Raw genomic sequence first — 20,481 nt, forward strand, 5'->3', positions numbered from 1 at the left:
GGGCTGTACCAGAGATGGGCCTGGCTTGTACCTTGTACTGGGGACCTGGACAGGAACAGCTCCCCTGGGTCCTGCAGTGCCTCAACCCCTCCCCAGCCCCTGCCCCAAAGGCTCAGGCTCCCCCCCAGCCCTGGGTGGTCCCCACGCCCCCACAGCACGACACGGAGCCTGCACTGGGCACCGGGCAGGTTTATTGAGATCAGTGTCACAGAGCTGGGCACAGCTGGGCAGGTGACAGAGGTGTGGGTGACGTGCTCTGCCGGGGCCGCCACACCCACCCTGTCCCTATCCCCTCGCTGGCACCATGGGAAGAGGGAGCACCGGGGGGCTTTCCTGCACGGCAGCCCCGGGATGAGGAGCAGCGACTCCTGCCACGGCTACCAGGGCTTGGAGGGGGTGCCAGGAGCCCAGGGAGGGGGGCACCTATGGGGGCTGTGAGGGGCTGAGGGGCTGCACCATGTGGGCACAGTGGGGAACGCTACAGGCAGCTACATCCCAAACCAGGCCGTGTGGGACCAGCAGCTTAACCCTCCTTCTCAGCTTCCTCCTTCTCATCTTCATCATCCTTCTCTCCCTTGAGCTTCTGGCGAGCGAATTCCTCGATGACAATGTCCTCCGCACTGCAAGGGAGAGCAGAGCATGGTGAGAACACAGGATACACCAGAGCGAGGAGGGGAAATCCCTGCTGGGCCCCTGCTCCTCCTGGGGACAGCACTGTGGTCACCATGGCCTCATCACCCCACAGGGCACACTCAGGTCACTGTGAGCCTGACCCCAGCACACAAACACAGGCCCCATCACTGGCTCCACTGTGAGCCTGTGAGGCCCAAGGAGCTGGGCCTGCAGCTTCTGGTGTTTTTCAAGACAACGTTTTGCATTGTCAAGGGGAAAAAAAAAGGGAAGGAAAATAAACTAAAGTGGCAACAAAGAGCTGAGCTACTTCCTTGAGAAAGGTGAGCGGCAGGTGGCAGCAAGGGAGAGCCACAAAGTGAAAAGTGGGGGAAGAAAACAGAAAAAAAGAGTCAGCAAAAGTGATTCCAGAAGCTTGTGAATGTGAAATGACTTGGCAAAGCCTACAGGAAGCCCTGGTGTGGACAGGCCAAGAGATTTGCTCCTCTGGAAGTTTAAATATCCTTGCTGAGCTGGGAAAGGGATAGTGTGAAAGGGGTTGGTGTGACAGCCTGCAGTTGGAGCCTGGATTTCCAGGTCCCAAATCCCAGTGCTCGTGTCCCACTGCAGGGTGTAACCAGACACAAAACCTTTGGGGTTTTACAAGCCAGGGCTGTGGCTGCCAGGAATGGGTTTGGCACGCTGTGGCTTCCCAGAGGAAGCAACCCCAGCTGTGGCTTCAGCTGGAATAAGATGAAGTGGTAGGAGGAGAAAAGGTCCCTGGTGCTAGGGAGCATTTAAGGGCACAGGGATATGACTTCAGTGTGGGGATCAAGGCCATGGGGACACTATGTCCAGTGGTGGCACTTGTGGCTGGAAGAGCATTGCCAGCTGCTTCTGACAGACAGGGGCAGATCTGTGTGGTTTGTGTGTTGGAGGGAATATCTCTTTACCTTATCTTAGCTGTAGTCCCATGATAAGCACAGCACAGAGAGAAAGGATGGGGAGAGAGAGATGGGCAGGTTAGTACAGAAAGGACAGTCCAGCTAACAGCTCTCCTTAATGCCTGGGTGTTTTCCTGGGAAGAGGGAGGTTGGGAAGGGTGCTCTGGGGAGAACTGCTCCCAGCCTGCTCCAGGACACAGCTGTGCCCACCCCACAGCCAGAGCAGAGCAGGGCCCTTTGCACAGGCTGTATCAGGGTTGTTTCACTGGTTCCCCTCTGAACCAGAGCTGCCTCTTCCTCCCCCTGTTTCAGCAGCATCCCACACTCCACTTACTCTCGTCAGGCTTCGGGTGCATGAGGATGACGGGCATCTCCACACCGACATCGCTGGAAGGAAAAGCACCTCTGTCAGTGATCCCACCCAGAACCACACCCTGCCCAGCCCCACTGGCAGCTCCCCTTACCTGGAAGTGAGATCCCCCAGGATCCTGTGGCAGCAGGAGAGAAGGCACAGAAATCAGCCAAGGCAGAGGGGGACAGGTGTTAGACTTTGTTTTGTAATAGGGCAGAAGATGACTGGGGGTAGGGGTGATGGGGCCAGAGGGGTGGGAGTAAGAGAGCAGCCCACTGCCCCACAGACCACGGGAGCAGGGCAGGGGTGACGGGGCCCATGGTCTGAGTCCCCTCTCCGTCTCCCTGGGGGTGCAAGATCCCCCAGCACAGCCCCAGGGGACAGTCCCTGATCCCCATGCCCACAGAGCCTTACCCTCCTCGGGACACCATCAGGTTGACCTTCACTTTGTAGGACACCAGGATGCCCAGCACCTCCTTGTCCATGCCGGGTCTCAGGCTAGGGGGAAGGCAGAGAGGAGCAGTGAGGGGCAGTGCTGCCCACAGGTCCCATCCACACCCCCCCTGAGCAGTGGAAAGCTGTAGGAGTGGGGAGCAGGGGCAGCCCAGCCAGCTCTCACATGGTGGTGGAGGCCAAGTTGGTGTCCTCGTGCTTGAGCTTCCCATCGAGAGCGAGGCCTCGCTTGTGGCGGTTGGTCGAGAGCAGGGGGGTCACAGAGTAGGTTTTGGAGAAGGTGGAGTTGGCTGCCACATTCTCACTGGGAGGAGTGGGAGAGGAGGGCTCAGAGCCAGCACCAGCCTGGTGGGTGCTCTGCATCACCCCAGTCACCTGTGCAGAGCCAGCCCTCCCCAAGCAGCTGCCAGGGCCTGTTTCCTCCTTTTATTCCTCTCTACAACCACTTCTTTTTTTCTCCCCCCAGCCTTTGCTCCATCCCTCCTCGTTCTCAGGGGTGCAGAGGCTGTGGCTGCCCTCAGAGATGCAAAGTGAGGAGAGGAAGAAGCCAGGGGGCAGCTGTGCACCTTCCCCAGGGACCTTCCTGGCTACCACCAGCTTGTGTTTGGGCCACAGAGGCCACAGCCTTCCCTCTCCTCTGCTTCCTCTGCACCTGCTCTTCTAACCCTGATATTTTTGCTGCCTGGTGTAAAACTGTCTCCCACATCCCCTCTCCCCATCCCTCTCCCATCCTTCTCCTCCTTCCTTCTCTTCCTCCCTCTGGCTGAGATGCCACATCACCTGCAGCCCCTTTCTCCTTACTTTATCTCCTCGGTGCACACAGTCTTCGTGTATTTATCCAGGGAATAGAGGACCACATCTGTGATCTGATCCACTGAGGGCAGACAAGAGGGAGCCGTGTTGGTGGCGTGGCAGAGGCACAGACACGCTGTCCTCATCTCTGACAGGGGGATCGGGATGTGCTGGGTGCCGGGATGTGCCTCTTGTGCCCCTTCTCACCTGAGATCTTAATTTTCTTCACTATCTTGTTGGTGGTGTTGTTGATGTTGACGGTCACGTTGATGGGCTCTCCATGGTAGTAGATCTGCAGCGGGAAGAGGTTTGGTTACATGACCTGGTCCCCAACCCTGGGGCGGCGCGAAGCAGGGGACAGCTCCCTACTGACCTCCTTGTCCAGGGAGGCCTCGAGGTGCAGAGGCTTGTCTGACATCATGAACTGCCGGGTGGTCTCCGCCCTCGGGGCCGGCCCCGTGCTGATCGGGGCGAACTGCACCTTGCGGATGATGAGGCGCGCGGAGTTCCTGTGGGAGGGCAGGGCTCACCCCCAGTGCCCCACCAGGGGCACATCCACACCACCTCCCAGGGGTCACAGGGACTCTCCTGGGGGACACCACAGGGTCTCCGGCCAAAGGGTGCACATTGCAACCCGCTCTTAGGACGTGCCGTGGGACCACTGCCCCTATTTCGGGCAGAATACCCCACCCAAATGTGACACAAACTGACAGCAGGCCCTTGGCTTGAGCTCTAAGCTGGTCACCCCAGAACAGATCCTGTGGTTCAGTTTTAGGGCCACGGGGCAGAAAAAGGATCTCTTGAAAATACCTCTTGTGAATTTTCTCCTCCAGATTTTCAGCACAAAATCCTTTCACCTCGAAGTCCACACCGCAGGCCTGGGGGAACACGTGTGGTCACTGAGCAGGAGGGGCTTGGGGCTGCCCAACGTTTGGGTTCCTTCCCCTGGAGATCCTGGTGCTGACTCCAGCCATCCTTCCTCCCCACCCCTCACCCCATGGGCGACGTCCCCATAAAGGGAATCAACTCTCGTTTTTAGCACCCCACAATTTAACCCCCTGCCGGGGAGGAGAGGTCCAGGGGACACGGGCTGGGGACAGCAGCTCACCTTTCCCTCATCATCTGGCCCGGGCTGGAGGCTGATGGAGCAGGGCAGGTTGGTGGCAATCTGGACAGAATAGGGAAAGAGAGAGAAAAGGAAATACAGAGCATGCCCAGAAATAAATCCCAGTGCGCTCCATGGGGGAGCACGGCCAGGAAGGGCTGAGCAGCCCCTACCTCGAAGGTGAAGGGGTAGGCATTCTCCCCAAGCTTCTTCAGCAGCTTGTCCTGCAGGGGAGTGAGGGTTTTGGGGGCCTGGTCCGGCACAGGTGGGAAGATCTGGACAGTCTGGACGTAGATGTCCTTCCTGAAGGTCAGCCCGATCACGTCCAGGTCGTCGCGGCCGTAGCGGAAGGCGCAGGTCAGGGTCACGTACACTGAGAGGGGCCAGGGAAGGGTGGGATGGGGGGAGACACGGCCCAGAGGGGTTGGGTAGACAGGGAAGAAAGGAAACCTCTTTTAACAATCCTTGAGCAGAAATGTGACTGTTACCAGAGCTGGAGCTCAGGCACTGAACATAAACCCAACAGGGCTCGTCACGTCTTTGTGCTGAGCGGCCCTGCCAAACACGAGCTGTGCACAACACACTGCAGCTTTCACCTGAGCACAGCCCTGGGTCATGGGGGAGCTCAGAGCTGGTTTCCATCCCCTCCCCTCATTCCCTGTGGTTTCTGTATCCATACCTTTCCTGTCCTTCAGGTACTCCGGGTCGATCAGGCAGACACCATCTGCAAAGAAGCAGAGGAGGAACAGTGAGCTCACCCACATGGGGAAGATTCTTCCTAAAACACAGTGTTTGAAACTCAAATAATCCACTTTTCAGCTGGAAGGTGGCCAAGGGGAGCTGCTGGTCAGGGGATGGGGATGCCTCCTGCAGCATCTCCCCCAGCAGCGTGGCTGCGTTGTTTCACAAAGGGACTTTGTCCCTTTCCCCACCATTTTTCTTAAGAGTAATTGCAGGAAAACAGGATGTTTGCTCCTTCTGCTCCAGTGGAAAGCAGAGATAAGCAGACACCAGCACAGGGACTGGTGTTCTCGGCCTCCCCCTGCCTGTGCTTCCACCTCCATGGTGGGCACAGAGCTACTCACCTACAGATTCCACTGAGTCCACGTGATCCACAAAGTCTCTCTTCCCCAAGTAGATGGAAAGCTGGAGGGAAGAAGGAAGCAGGTCAGTATTTGCCATGGGCCCAAATTCTGTAGTGCTGAGTTGTGTCGTGGGGCTCAATACCGTGTTGGACCAGGCATCACAGTTAAGGGGTCACATCAGCGTGGGTTTTAATTTTTATTTTAAAAATGAGTCTTGCAGTGGCATCCTGGCCTGGCACATCTGGCAGGAATCAATCAGACCTCAAAGGGAAGGGAGACCCAGCCTGGGTCCCATGGGCAGATTCACCCTGGAGAATCCCAGGACAGGCTGCACCTGGGCTGATCACACCTGGGGACAGGCCCTGGACTCACCTTGGTGTTGGGGCTGGTCTTCTTGAACACCCTGTGGAGAGAAGAGACAGATATTTGGGAATGCCTTGGGCAAGGCTGGATGGGGCACAGCCAGGGCAGGGAGATGGGGGTTTCCCTGCAAATGTGCTGCCCCACCAAGAGCTACCCCAGAGCCTGCTTGGGTGTCCTGTCCTCCTGGAATTCAGTGAATTCAGAGCCAAACCCCCACCCAGGGCATGCTGTGCTCCCGAGCTCAGGGTGACCACAGAGGAGGGGATGAATTTGCTGTGTCTTAAGGGCGAGTGAGAAGAATCAACATGAATTACAAAGAGAAGGGGCTTTGTTGGCTCCATGACGGCCCCTGCTGTGATTTCACATTCCAGCCCTTGGGAGCAGCGGGTGGGGGCAGCAGGCGGACTCCTTCTCCCTTTCCTGCTGCCCTGCAGGGCCCTGCTCCATCCCAATCACAAATAATTAAATAAAGACACTTACTTTGCTTCTGCCATTTTCAGTCAGCAGCGGCGCAGGGGGATCTGTGGGGAAAGAGGAGGGGAGGTCTGGGTGAGGTGGTGGGGAAGGGGCAGCCCCCAGCAGGACACATCCTCCACACCCCAGGAAACTGCAGAGCCCTCAGGACGTGGCACTGCTGGGCCTGTCCCCTCTGCAGAGCTCGGGAGCTCTGGGTTCAGCTGGGGCTGCCCAGTTTTGGGGTAGCACAGGGGAGCAGCTGCAGACTGGCAGGGCCGAGCCAGCCCCTCGTCCCTGGCCAAAAAGGTGGTGGGGAGGAGAAGAAGGGAGAGTGATGTCCCAGAGATCAAAGTGAAAGAGAGTAGATTTATATTAGATTTAGGAAAATATTCTTTTCTGGGAGAGTGCTGAGGCACTGGAACAAATTGCTGAGAGAAGCTGTGGCTGCCCCATCCCTGGAAGAATCAAAGGCCAGGTTGGATGGGGTTTGGAGCAACCTGGGCTAGTGGGAGGTGGAGTGAGAAGGTCCTTAAGGTCCCTTCCAACCCAAAGCATTCTGTGATTCCTTTAAAATAGGAAGCACAGAGGTGACTTCCAGTGGAGCAGGTTCAAGGCTGGGAAAGGTGAGAAAATGAACAAAAGGCCTTGCAGAGTTTCAACGTTATGGATTTTCCCTGTCTGCAGGAAATTGGCTGCCATGGCTTAACAGCAGGAACGGGCACGTTTTGTCCTGTCACTCACAGGAAAATGAGGAAACCACAGGGAGAGAGGTCAAGGGAAGCTTAATTGCCCTGTGGAAAGAGGGGTGTCGAGGCACAAGGTCCCTCCATCCCCATCCCTTCTGCCCAGCCCTGCCCAGCTGCTCCCTGTGTCCTGCTCTCTCCTGCCTGGTGTCCGGGATGAATCCGTAAATATCACCCAGATCACCAGCCAATTCACCAGGATAATGGGTGGGATGAGCTCAGCTTCTTAAAGTTAGGCAGCTCTGACATGAGCAGAGCTTAAGCCCTGGCAGGCTGTTAAGTCCCGGGGGCACGTGGACAGAGTTGCTTCTGTAAATAAGCACAGGGATGCTGGTGAGAGAGGAGGGATTGGGATGTTGGGAGGAGATGATCTTCTTTCCCACGGGAAGACAAGGGAGCAGTCCCAAGCTCAGGATCTTTGATGCCCCTGGGTGCTGTGGGATGGGAAGCTCAGGAATCCTCACCTGCAGGGTTTCTTGGGCAGCAGCAGGAGGAGGTGTGAAGGGAGCGGGAGCAGAGAGCTCAGACCTCTCCAGACCCCGGGAATTGGGGATGAAGCAATGACAGGTGGGGGAGAGGAGAGCTGAGCTCCTCCTCTGCACCTCCCAGGCCCCAGAGAAGGGATTCAAACCCCTCCTGGTTTGGCTAAGTTCTTGCACGCTGCTACCACGCCCCCCAATCCACGCCCCCTGGCTTAGCCATGCTGAAATCCTGTTCTTTTTTCCCATTTCAGCCCCAAACCACCCTCCTTCCAGCCCCAGTCTGGCACCAATATCCCTGCCCCGAGTGTTTTCCAAAACTCAGAGCCCTGAAGCACTGGCAGGGCCTGGGCAGCAGAGCAGGCAGCACTCACCTGGCAGGTGGATGGACAGACAGACGCTCTCCTCTTCCTCTACCAGCACGTCCCAGTGCCACCCAGTCACTACGGGCTGCTCCCAGTCCTGCAGCTTCTTATATCTCCCCTGGCTGTCCCTCCCCTGGCATCTGATCTCGCCCACTCAGCCTGGGCTGGGGATGCAGGGGGTGTGTGTCTGTGTGTGAGTGTGGGAGAGGGACTTTGGGCAAGAATCCTATTAATTGATTAACTGGGGAGACGCTTCGTGAGTAAGAGTGGGCTAAAAATACCCCTGCTGCTGGAGCCCTGGGAAAGCAGCTTATGGGGATTGGCAAGGGGCTTAGGAGCAAGGTGATGGTAATTGAGGTGGAAGCTCTGCTCCCGGTGAGAAGGGGTGCAGATTCCCACAGGGGCTCTCTACAGCTGCTCCCATGGCAAGTGGAGCTGGGCCAGCCCTGGGCATGAAGGTGGATGGAGATGGCAGAGGGGAGTGAGGGACATTCCTCGTGTTCTCCCTCCCTTACAGACCTGCCTGGCTGGATAACAGATGGATGGAGGCACAAACAGCTTCCTGCATGACCAGCGTGCCCATGGGCTTGGTCACCTCGAGGTCCAAGGCACATGGGGCACCCTTGCCAAGGGGCACAAGATGTTGGGGTGAAGGCCTTGGCAGGATTCCCCCTCCCTGAATCACCAGGGAAGGACCAGCCACCCTTGGGTGGTGCGACACAGACCTACCACTTGTCCCCCAGCATGACCTGCTCAGCCCTGGTCATTTCATAACCACAGGCTGGCCTTGCCTGACCCAATTAACACCTCATTAATTCAAGGTTTGCAAAGCACAGAGTGGCTGTACCTTATGCCTGCCAGGACAGCAGCATTCCCACAGCCACCCTGGAGTGTGGGATTCCCTTCCCACGGGGATGGCTGCAGGGGCTGGTTCTTGAGATGGGCCACAGATCCCCAGGACAGCCTGAGGCAGCTGCAAACTGCTCCAGCAAGGCCCCACCCATCCTCCTCTCCTCCAGCATCCCTCAAGCCCTTCCTTGCTCACCCAGATGCTTTGGGGATGCACTTGGTTCTGGCTCAGCCTCCAGAGCTAAGCACTGAGGTCAGGATGTCCCTGCTCACTGCTGCACCTCCATCCCAGAACTGCCAGCAACCTCCTCCCAGCACCCTGGATCAGCTCCACAACCTTCATCACCTGGATACCAACTCCTCCCCAACACAGCCCACCTGTGTCCCGAGCCCTTTGGGCCACCAGGAGCCACTGAGAGCAGCCAGGAGCCACCACAGCATGGCAGCCCTGCTGCCAGGGCTTTATCTGCCAGCACACGTTCCCTGGGGCTGGGACTTGTGATCTCTAATTGCACACAGGAGAGCTGCTTAGGGTGCAGATTAACAGGCACTATTCCTGCCACAGTCAGGGGGTCACATGAACTGTGACCTTCACGCTGCAGGGTGAAAGAGGAGGAGGAGAAGGCAGCCCCACCTGGACACCTGCTGCCCAGCCATGCCCTGGGGCACCTAATCCTGAACTCTGTGTTTGTGGCTCCCTGTTACACTCCCAGTAAGGGCCCTGTGCCCAGTGCTGCTCTCCAGGGCTGAGGCTGTGGGGTCTGTCCAGCATGGCAAGGGTGGACAGCAGTGCTCATGGTGGATGGCTTCAGCTCAGCTTAGTCCCAGCTGCATGGATTCAGCCTTCCCCAAGTTGGGGGACAGATATTTCCCCTCCCCAAAACAGTGGTGAGGTGGACAGAGACCACATCCTCTCCCTCACTGAGCTCCAAATCAAGTGCCAGCAAAGGAAGCAGTGTTATAAATAATAGGGAAATGAGAGAGGCCTTCTTCCTTTTTCATGTGTAATAAATGTCCAAAAGTTCCTCTCATCTGCCTCGTCCCACCATCCCTGCAGGTCCACGTGCTGCGTGAGGCACAGCTCAGCCACTTCCAAAGGGGCTTGACACCAGGGACGTGGGGCTGGTGACACACGTGGGGGCCCCCTGATGGGCAGTGCTCTGGAATGTCCTGCCCCACCAGGGAAGCCCCCTGTGTCCGTAGGGTCTGCCCTCCAAAGGGGGCCTGTGTGCAGCCAGAGCCTCCCAGGAATCTGGCACCGCTGATCCCACCTCGCCTTCCCAACCACACCTGTGCCCAGGTGCTGGCAGAGCTCCCCAGGCGCCGGGGCCTCTGGCACTGTGCACGGCAGCCACCTTACATAAACACTCACAGCAGGCACTGCTGATTCCCAAAGCCCCTCAGAGCTGCAGGGCTTCCTCCCCTGATCCGGATTAGAGGCGTGGATGGCATTAGTGAGCACAGGCATCTCTGCGCTGCGGGAATTACTGATGCGCTGTTAAGTAACGGGGGGAGCGGCACCGGTGGGACAGGGCCTCTGGCAGGATGGGGGTGCCCAGCAGGATGGGGGGCTCCAGCCACTGTCCCTGCACAAACCCACCCCCACTGTGTGCCCCCAAGGCAAGAGATGCACCCGTTGCCACGTGGCCCAGAGCCACCAACCCAAAATCAAGAGGGTGGCCCGACTGCTTGGTGGCCTGGCCACAGGTTCCTCTCGAGGCTGGGAATCCAGGAGGAAGCCTCACAGGGGCTTTTGGCACAACTTTACTGGTGGCTGGGGCGGGAGGAGGTGGGTGATGGTCCCTTTGTGTTGGCTCATGGTTGCAGGGATCAGTTTGGGATGCTGAGGGTGGCGGACGGCCAGGAGAGTGGCTCGGCACAGCGCTCTATTCTCATCCTTATCCTCCTCCAGCAGGAACCCGCTGCCCCCTCTCCCCCCCAGCAGCCGTGGTGCTGCCAGGCACTTGGGCAGCAGACGGTGGCTGCTGCTCATCTGTAATTAATTGGCGCTAATCACCCTGCACAGCTCAATCCGCTGCATGCGTGGCTGCTCGCACATGGCCACGAGGAGCTGTGGGAGCCCCGGTGCCGTCTGCAGCCCTGTCCCGCTGGCAAATCCTCTCCTTCCCGGCCCCTTCCCGGGAGTCCCAGAACCCCAACTCCTTTCTGCCTGCAGGCAAGGCAGCTGGAGTGACATGAGTGCCACCGTGGGCGCCTGGTGCCTGCAGCAGCTCCATCTCCACACAGGGGCATCTCAGTCCCTGCCCACGTGCCCACCTGCTCACCAGTCCAAGGACATTTCAGGGGCCTCCTGCTGTCCTACACTGCTGGCGGTCCCTTCTCCCAGGGTCCTGCCTGAGGGATGTGGCTCTGCCCCATCCATCATCCCCGAGGAGAAAGCACAGCAGGAGGGGGCTGGAGGCACTCCAGGAGTGGTCCTGCTGCCCCTGCCGTGCTCAGCCTGCAGGGCCGTGGCTTCCCCTGCTAGCAAGGCTGTGGCAGGAGGAGGGGCGAGGAGGAGGAAGAGAAGGAGGAAGAGCTCTGCCACAGAGCGAGAGACACGGGGCACGAGTGGGTGGGCCCGGCCAGTGGGACTGGGGCCATCAGTGTGGGCACTGGCCCCATGATGCCACCCCAGTGGGCAGCGTGACTGGCAGGGAGCTGCTGTGATCCACCGGAGGGAGCCCAGAGAGGCCAGGGCAGCATCGTGGCTCTGCTGCTCCTTGGCTGCACCCGAAAAGCTCAGCTCGTTGCCCACAGCACCCTGCAGGAGCCCCAGGAGCCCCTACGGCATCTGAGAGGGACGGTGAGTGTGTCTGGTGGGGTCAGACCCCTGTGTGCCCCCGGGGCACCAGCATGGCCTGTCCTTGCCATGCATTAGGACAGGATGGTGGCCCCATCCTGTTCCCCCATGGGACTGATCCTCTCACTGACCTGCCCTGTGCTCCCTGCAGGCTGGAGCCTTCACCATGAGGATTATCCAGACCCCCAGCCTCCACCAGCTGCCAACCTGCTCCTGCCACGCTGCCTGGCCGTGGGGCACCCTGTCCCCATGAGCTTCCCCTCAGGGGCTGCCCCTCACTCGCTGGGACCTGCGGCCAGCACCGCTGCTCGGGGACCGGGGGACCCCCACGCCACCCCCCTCAGCAGCCCCCGTGGGCCAGCGGGTGGCCAGCAGGCCCTGCTGAGCTGGATGCGGGGCAGGGACAGGGACAGGGCACAGCAGGATGGCAGCAGCCAGCTGGTACCACCGGGACATCAGCAGGGTGGTGGCCGAGGAGCTGCTGGCCAGGGCCGGGCGCGACGGCTCCTTCCTGGTGCGGGACAGCGAGTCGGTCGCGGGGGCGTTTGCCCTGTGCCTCCTGTGAGTCCCTGCTCCCGGCTTCTCTCCTGCCCCTTGCTGGCATCCCTCTGTCCCTCTCCCTGCTCCAGGCACTGCCAGACCCCCAGTGGGGTGAGCAGGGTGCCAGCTCCCTGGCACCGGGATTTCTGAGCGATCCCCAGGTCAGACCTCTGGAGAACCCCTATGTCCCTGGGAGCAGGTGAAGCCTGGGCCAGCAGCCCTGCCCAGCACTGTGGCTGCTGAAGGGAGAACCCAAAATCCAAGGAGGGCTGAGCTGTTTTGGGCAGACCACTGGCCTGGCCACACTCGTGGGAGCAGGAGAGGCTGGCACACACCTCCCAGCCTCTGCAAAAACAAACATCCCCTCTACCTTCACCCACCAACATGGCCACATCAGGCCCACGATGCCCACTGTGAGCAATTCCAGTGCTGGGACTTTGAGGCTGCATCCCCAGCACGAGGCCTCTCACCATCCCTGAAGCTGGAATCAGGGGTACAGCCCCTGAGAGCTGCCTGCTGGGGCTGTCTGCACCCTTCCTGCTGCCTGCACCCCTCCTCCTGCCTGCACCTTTCCTGCTCTGCACCCTTCCTGCCTGCACCCTTCCTGCCCACGAGCCACACGTGTGTGTCGGCGGGTTCGGCAGGATGCCCCCCCTCCCTACACCATGTGTGGGAAAATTACAAACACGTGGTGCTGAGGGACCCCGGGGGGTGCAGGACCCGAGTCAGAGTCCAGGCTGATGCCCCAGGGTAGTGGCACAGGATGGTGGCACAGGCAGGGATGTGCAGTGGCCTCAGGGCGAGCACAGCCAGGCTGCCACAGCCATGGGGAGCACAGTGAGGGCTCTGATGTGCCCAAAGCCCTCAGTGCCACGTGGAACCACGGGGCTGTGGGTGCCCCAGGGAATGCTGGTGGAGTCCTGGCCGTGCCATGTCTGTGCTGTTTGGAGGCAGGGGGACACTGCACATCCTCCCTGCAAGGGGCACACACCCCGAGGGGAGGGTGAGGCTTTTATTTCCAGGAATGCAAGCCCAGTTCCCCCCTCTGCAGAGGAGACAGGGGGTTTGCCTCAGAGCTGGGTCCCCAGCGCTGCCACATGCCTGCAGTGCCATGGGCAGTGCCATGGGGGACCCTCACCTGCTCTCTCCCAGGTTCCAGCGGCACGTCCACACCTACCGCATCCTCCCCGATGACGAGGGGCTGCTCTCAGTGCAGGTGGGTGTGTGGGGGTGCACAGCACTGGGTGCCCCCAGGGTGTCCCTCCTGCCCTGGGTAGTGCCCCTGAGCTGGGGCAGGATGCAGCTGTGGAGGGCCCGGAGTGCTCCTCACCCTCCCCAGCCCCACGAGCCGCAGCCTGTGGTTTGTTCTCTGCACCAGCTACAGGATGTGCGCCCTTTGCAGCCACTCCTTCACCTCAAAGATGTCTCCTCATAGCAAAGCACTCTTCCCCTTCCTGCCACTGCGCCCTGCCCCAGCCTGGACACGCAGACCCCATTCCCTGTCTGTCCCCAAGGCATCTGTCCTGGCTGCTGGCTCAGCTTCACTTCCTCTTTGGTGTCACTTTAGGGTTTCTCCTGGTACCCAGCCCTCTGCAGCTGTCTTTTCTGTACCCTGAAAAGCATCCTGGGGGTTTGTGCCTGCTGAATGAGGCAGATGTCTCCATGCTCCTCATGGGTCCTCACCCATGGGTCCCCTGGCAGAGGATAGGATGTGATGGTGCTTCCCCTCCTCTGCCTCCCAGACCATCCAGGGCATCCAAGCCCAGTGTTTCCACACCCTCCACGACCTGATCTGTGCCTACCAGCACCCCAACAACGGGCTGGTGACCCCCCTGCTCTACCCCGTGCACCGGGCACGGTGGGCGCCCAACGAGGACTTGGGTGAGCCGGGGAGGGGGCAGGGGGCTGTGCCAGGCCGGGAGGGGAGGAGGCCAGGGGGCTGTGCCAGGCCGGGAGAGGGGAGGGGTCCCACTGAGCTGTCTGAACTCTGCCCACAGACAGGGAGGATGGCCGGGGCGGGGGGCACACGGCCAGCGCGGTGCCAGCCACGGTGGGCACGTGGCCCAGTGCTCCACGGCCGGCCAGACACACATCCCACAGCAGCTGCACCAGAGGCTGCAGGAGCAGATCCACAGCAGGTAACGCCCCCCTGCCCACCTCAGGCTGGCATGGGGGTGGGATGGGCATGGCCAGGGGGTGTCTTCATGCCCATCCCTCTTGCAGCCCTGCCAGCGACTTCACGGGCTTCATGGCCGAGTACCTGAACCACCACGTGCAGCTGGACCCGGAGGCCCTGAGCCTTGGGCACCCCCAGCTGCGGCACCTCAGCACCGCCCTGGCCACGGCCTGCCGGCCACTGCACAGGTCAGCGGGCCAGGAGTGGCAGGGTTGGAGCAGAGACACCCCCCAGGGTCACCCGCCTTGTCCCCATCCCCTTATGGTGGTTGAGCGTCACCATCAAGGCTCGGGAGATGCCCACGCTGGCTCTGACCCGCTCCTCTCCTCCCCTGCAGTGAGATCGACTTCACCCTGGCTGGTCTGGAGATGCTGGCCAGGGTGTTCGACCCCCCTGTGTCCCCTCGCAGCCCGGCCAGGGAGCAGGTGAGTCCCCTCACGGCCACAGCTGCTTCCACAGATCTCCCCACATCCTGGGGTGTAGCACAGACCCACCAGGAGGAATCCATCAGTCCAGTGCCACTGTGCTGCTCCAGAAATATCCATCCTTCTCCTCAGGCCCTCCTGACTGGCGATCCAGACCTTGAGCTGCTCCTCCACAAGATATCCGCTGTCAACCATCTCCTCTCTTCGCTGGAGAAGAAGGTGCCTGTCCCCACGCCACGGTGCCAGGCTGGGTGCAGGGGGAGGCACAGCCATGCCCCGGGCCGGGGGTTAATTCTGATCCAGCAAATCTCTCACCTCAATTAAGCCCTCCAGCAGATCGAGTTGCTGGCAGTGGCACAGCTCCAGGGTGCCTGTCAGGGCAGGGTGCCCGGGGCTCCCAGTTAGCCCAGTGCCCCCAGCCCAGTGCCCCTCTCTCCGGCAGGTGCTGAAGTCGCTGCAGGAGATGGTGTCGAGGCACAACCTGGCGCTGCCCAGCGTGGTGACAGGGCCTCCCCCATCTGCCAAGCCCTTGGCTGTGCAGAGCTTCGAGGTGAGGGCAGGGGGCACAGCAGGGCCCTGGAGTGGCTGCTGGGGCAGGGCAGGGGTGGGGCAGAGCCGGCAGCCACGTGCCCCTGTGCAGGTGAAGGCGGGCAAGTCGCAGCGCGTGGTCCTGCTGGTGGACGTGGAGGCGGGCACGGTGGCCGTCACCAAGTGGGGCAGCGGGTCCCCGGAGGAGCTGATCCCACAGGACAAAAGTAAGGGGCTGCTGATCCCCCATGAGCTGCCAGTGGGATCCTTTGGGGCTGTAGGATTCCCTGGCACAGGCCTGACGCCAGGGTAATGGGACACAGACCATGTCACACCTTGCCCCCCATCCCACGCTGCCTGCAACCCCCACAGTGGGGGGTGGGGGCCACCAGTGCCCCCCTGACACCCGTCATTCAGTCCTGCAGCTGATCAAGTACCAGAGTGTGCAGAGCAAGGTGAGGCTGGTGTGGGCCCGGGAGTCCCAGAAGAGCCTGGGCAGGGACTTCATCTTCCCCAGTGCGAGGGTAAGTGGCACCAGCTGTGCCCACTGCGGGTGCTGGGGGAATATGGAGTCACTGGGAAGCAGCAAATGAATGACATCAGAGCTGAGACCACCCCTCCTACACGTGGGAGTGACATTCCTCTGATCCCAAGGCACTGTGCCTTCCCTCTTCCCCTTTGAGACACTAACCCACCCTCATCTTCCCACAGAAGCGAGAGGCCTTTTGCCAGCTGCTGCAGCTGATGAAGATCCAGCACTCCAACCTGGATGAGCCTGAGCTCATCTCGGTGTACATCGGGACGTGGAACATGGGTAAGGGGCCAGCAGAAGGTCCTGTTGTCCTGGGAGGCTCTTGTGAGCTTGGGTGGGTTTTGGGAGGTGAGGGCTGCAGGGAGCCACCCCGGGAAGCCTCAGGTCAGAGCTGGTCCTTGGTGGGAGGAGGAGGCTGGAGAAGACACCAACTTGGCTGCTTTTGGGTTTGCCTGTCCCATTATGATCCACTCACTTGGTGGGTGCTGGCAAAACAGAGGAGCTGGGATACTGGGAGGGTTTTGGGCTGTAAATCCCAGCATCAGTCTGGGATGGACCTGGGTGAGCCACGGGGCTGGCACGATGCCTCCCACGCCAGCAGCTCCTGGAGGTGCACAGGGTAAGGGCTGCAGTGGGGCTCGAGGAGCCGGGCCCGTGTCCCCTCCCCGGTGACCGTGTCCCTGCCCGCAGGCAGCACCCCACCCCCCCGCTCCCTGGCCTCCTGGCTGACCTCCAGGGGCCTGGGGCGCACCCAGGACGAGACCACGGCCTGCATCCCCCACGACATCTACGTCATCGGCACCCAGGAGAACTCCCTGGGCGACCGCGAGTGGGTCGAGTTCCTGCGCGCCTCCCTCAAGACCCTCATGGCCATCGACTACCGAGTGGTAACCTCCTGGACCCCCCTGCCGTGCCAGGGGGCACCTGATCCCCGCAGCCCAAAGATCCCCAGCAGGCTCAGGGGGCTGCTTGCCAACAGCCACCGCCCCGGGGCCCTCTCCCACCCCAAAGGCAGCCCAGGGAACCTCCCGTGCCCCATGGGCTCCAGGAGTGCCCGGCCCTGGAGTCAGGGATGGTTGGCTGACCTACCTGCTCCTCCATCCCCACCACCCCTGGCCGTGGGGCAGTGTGGGGGGCAGGCAGGCTCACCCCCTGCCCATCCACAGGTGGCCCTGCAGTGCCTCTGGAGCATCAAGATCGTGGTGCTGGTGAAGCCGGAGCACGAGCGGCGCATCAGCCACGTCCACACCTCCAGCGTGAAAACCGGGATTGCCAACACGCTGGGTAGGGATGGCATGGCATGGCATGGGATGCCCAGAGTGAGGGGACAGCCCAAGGGCCAGGACAGGACCTCTGGGCTCCCCCAGAGCTCAGTGGCAGCACATCCCTGCAGGAAACAAGGGAGCCGTGGGTGTCTCCTTCCTTTTCAACGGGACCTCCTTCGGCTTCATCAACTGCCACCTGACCTCTGGCAGTGAGAAGACCCACAGGTGATGGAGGGGCTCGGAGGGATGGGGCTGCCCCAGGGCAGGTGGGTGTCTCAGGGGGCTGGAGGAGTGCTGAGGGGCTGTCCCTGTCCCCACCCAGAAGGGGCAGGATGAGGATGAGGTGTCTCACACAGGGTGGCTCACACGGTGCTGCCGTCCCCCCCACAGGCGTAACCAGAACTACAGTGACATCCTGCACTCCCTGGTCCTGGGTGACAAACGTCTGGGGGGCTTCGATCTCACCCTGCGCTTCACCCACCTCTTCTGGTTTGGGGACCTCAACTACCGCCTGGACATGGGCGTGGAGGTGGGACCCCCCCAGGGACCACGCCGGGGTCAGCAGGGCGAGAGGAGCCCCTGGGACTCACCAACCCTTCCCCCTCGCCACAGGACATCCTTGCTCATGTCACCAAGAAGGAGTTTCAAGCCCTCTTGGCTGTGGACCAGCTCAACCTGGAGCGGGAGAAGAACAAGGTGTTCCTGCGGTTCAGTGAGTGTGGGGACGAGGGTGCTGCTCCCCCCGCTGGGACAGCGGCACCCGGGGTCCCCACAGCCCTCCCCCCGTGCCACCCCCAGCACTCAGGGGTCCCCTGTCCTGGCACAGCCCTGCACAGGGTGCCCAGAGCCTGGGGGACCTTGATGTGCACGATGCCAGGGGTGCCAGCTGTTGGTGTGAGCCTCCCATGGGGACCAGGACACCCTACAGGGACAGTTGCTGTGGGGACAGGCAGGGACAATGGCCCCCGTGCCACCTCCATGTCTCTGTTCCCAGGTGAAGGTGACATCTCCTTCCCACCCACGTACCGGTACGAGCGGGGCTCCCGGGACACCTACGTGTGGCAGAAGTTCAAGCCCACGGGGGTGAGTTCCTGGAGCCTCCTTCCAAACAGGGCATCTCTGGGAATGGTGACAGCAGGGTGCCGAGGGGCTGCATGGTGATCTCCGCCCCACACCATCCTGTTTCCTCCCCAAAGAGGGTCTGGGCAGGAGGGAACTCACTTTTTGGGGTGCTGGAAGGCCTTTCTGGGCTGGGGGAGCCACACCTGAGGGGATCTGAAGCAGGTGCTTTCCCCGTTTCTAGGTGAGGATCAACGTCCCCTCGTGGTGTGACCGCATCCTGTGGAAGTCACACCCGGAGACCCACCTGGTCTGTAACTCCTACGGTGAGTGAGAACCCAGCGATGGGGGAGCCTGGGGTGGCCAGTGCTGCCCAGGACCCCAAGGCTGGGGGCTGTCACCCAGCTGCCCCCTGCCACCGTCCAGGCTGCACCGATGACATCGTGACCAGCGACCACTCGCCCGTCTTTGCCACTTTCGAGGTGGGAGTGACGTCGCAGTTTGTGCCCAAGGAGGGTAAGGGGTTGGGATGTGTCACCCCCGTGCCCAGTTTGGGGCAAGCCCTGGCACACACTCACCCACTGGTACCTGTCTGCAGCCCCTGGCTCCAGCCCCAAGGCGCTGGCCTGCATCGAGTGGGAGAGCATCGAGGTGATCCTGAAAACCACCAGCCGCAGCAAGTGCTACATCGAGTTCCACTCCTACTGCCTGGAGGGTGAGGGGGTGCCCGGGGTGCTGGGGGTGCATCAGGGGGGTGAGCTGGCCCTGCTCGAGCTGTGCCCCCGCTGTGCCCCACAGAGATGCAGCGGAGTGGGGAGAACACCTTCCAGAACTGTGACATCCCAGGATTCCTCAAGTTGGGCTGGTCCGCAAAGCATCTGCCTGTGGTACACAGCCCTGGAGCATCCTCCTGCCTCCTCTTCCCCATCCCTCCCTCTGAATCCAAACCCTGAGCCCCAAGGGGTGCTGGGGGCTGTCACCGCCCCCAGGGCAGAGCCTCCCTGTGCCCCCCTACCCTGCAGCAGCCCCCAGAGCACCCCCTCTCCACATGCAGCTGAACCCCATCCTGCCAGACCTGGAGTACCTGGGGGACCAGCACCTGCTCCTCAGCATCAAGGGCGTGGAGAGCTGCGAGTCCTACGGTAGGTGCAGGATGGTGACATGGGGGTGCCAAGCTCAGCCCCACAGGTAACAACACCCTGCTGGCTGTCAGGTTTGGCAGCTGGAGCTCGGCAGGAGGGACGCTGGCACCCAACATATTCCAGAGCGCTGCTGCACACGGGGGGCTCAGCTGCCCCCCACGGGCTGACACCGGTGTGCCCTGTGCCCCCAGGCGAGTGCTGCATTGCCCTGAGGTCAATGATCGGCAGCACAGCCCAGCAGTTCGAGACCTTCCTCTTCCACCGTGGTGAGGAGACGGGCTCCGTGCGCGGCTGGATGCGGGTCCGGGTGCCCACGGAGCGCTGCAGCACCCGCGAGAGGCTCTATGGTATGGGGGGCACCCCAGTCCCTCCCAGCACTGGGCACAGGGCTGCCCGTGCCCACACTGGCCCCTGAACCCCAGCCTTGGGGTGAGCCCAGACTTGGGTGCCTTTGCAGAGTGGATCAGCTTTGAGGAGGAGGATGCTGAGCCGGTGACAGAGGCCCCGCTGCGCCCCAAACCAGCCCTGCAGCGCCTCAGGTACCCGACCGGGCCCAGCCCCGCCGCGAGCAGCGGCCATGGGGGATGCTGAGCCCTCTCCCGCTCCGTTCCGCAGGAGTCGGCCCCGCAGCCTCCCCGAGGCCACCGACTACACCAACCCAGCCTACTTCATCTTCGAGGGGGTCCCCAACACGTGGGTGCCGGCCCCCGGCGAAGCCCCCAGTGAGCAGGCAGAGAGCCCAGCCGGGGGTCAGCGGCGCCGGAGCCCCCCCGGGCCGCGGGTCCCTTCGTGCCCAGGGGAGGAGCAGCGGGGTGGCCGATCCCGCCGCGTGGCACCGAGCCCATCCTGTGGGCACCCACTCAGCCCCCCCGGCGTGGGCCACCACAAGAGACCCAAATCGGCCATCCTGGCTCGGGACGCGGCGGGGCTGGGGGGCTGCTTCGTGGCCACCCACCCGAGCCCGGTGTCCCCCGAGGGCAGAGGGGACATCCAGGAGCTGCGCCAGCCCCAGCGTGTCCTGCAGCCGCCCCCGCGGCCCTGCCGGGAGCTGCCGAGGCCCCCCGGGAAGGGGGGAGCGCTGGGTGCGCTGGACCTCGAGGCTCGGCCCCGTCCGGCCGACCCGCAGCCTGCCAGGATGTAGCGCGTCCGACCCCAGCCCGGCCTGCGGCCTCGGCAGCTGCTCCCTCCTCCCGGATCAGCCCCGCTCCCACGGCATTCCCAGAGGACTTTCCCGACAGCAGCCGCTCCCGAGGCCGCGGCGCCAGTTCCGTACAGGATGCCCACTGCTATCCCTATCCCGAATAAAGTCTCAGGGGCTGGAGCGATGTGTGCACACCTGGTTCTGCACAGGGGAAGGAGGGAGCGCACCAAGCTGGGCCGCTCCAGCCGGGGAAAACAGCTCCCGATGTCCCGGCT

General features: G+C 61.8%; 2 protein-coding genes across 2 annotated transcripts; one reads left to right on the forward strand and one right to left on the reverse strand.

The window, feature by feature from the left end:
- Nucleotides 1–487: 487 nt before the first annotated feature.
- On the reverse strand, nt 488–10,981 carry ARR3 (arrestin 3). The gene is made up of 15 exons (XM_050310905.1): nt 10,965–10,981; nt 5,713–5,743; nt 5,341–5,401; nt 4,935–4,979; nt 4,429–4,628; nt 4,259–4,318; nt 3,961–4,028; nt 3,524–3,659; nt 3,358–3,442; nt 3,160–3,232; nt 2,525–2,662; nt 2,320–2,403; nt 2,018–2,041; nt 1,883–1,940; nt 488–628 (listed from the first exon to the last, which is right to left on the reverse strand). The coding sequence occupies exons 1-15, from the start codon at nt 10,979–10,981 to the stop codon at nt 524–526; spliced, it is 1,185 nt and encodes a 394-aa protein (XP_050166862.1). The 3' UTR covers nt 488–523.
- An 841-nt stretch (nt 10,982–11,822) lies between these two features.
- Nucleotides 11,823–20,312, forward strand: LOC126637269 (phosphatidylinositol 3,4,5-trisphosphate 5-phosphatase 2-like). The gene is given in 26 exon segments (XM_050310389.1): nt 11,823–11,959; nt 13,091–13,154; nt 13,681–13,819; nt 13,936–14,022; nt 14,025–14,076; nt 14,162–14,302; nt 14,452–14,539; nt 14,672–14,758; nt 14,982–15,089; nt 15,180–15,294; nt 15,485–15,591; nt 15,779–15,881; nt 16,290–16,486; nt 16,766–16,883; nt 16,993–17,089; nt 17,255–17,393; nt 17,477–17,576; nt 17,859–17,947; nt 18,168–18,249; nt 18,350–18,439; nt 18,522–18,638; nt 18,722–18,810; nt 18,978–19,065; nt 19,257–19,412; nt 19,523–19,604; nt 19,681–20,312. Coding segments are annotated over 26 exon segments (3,198 nt in total). The 3' UTR covers nt 20,207–20,312.
- Nucleotides 20,313–20,481: the final 169 nt, after the last annotated feature.

The sequence above is a fragment of the Myiozetetes cayanensis genome, unplaced genomic scaffold, assembly GCF_022539395.1.
Source record: "Myiozetetes cayanensis isolate MyiCay16 unplaced genomic scaffold, myiCay2020 scf15, whole genome shotgun sequence".
Lineage (NCBI taxonomy): Eukaryota > Metazoa > Chordata > Aves > Passeriformes > Tyrannidae > Myiozetetes > Myiozetetes cayanensis.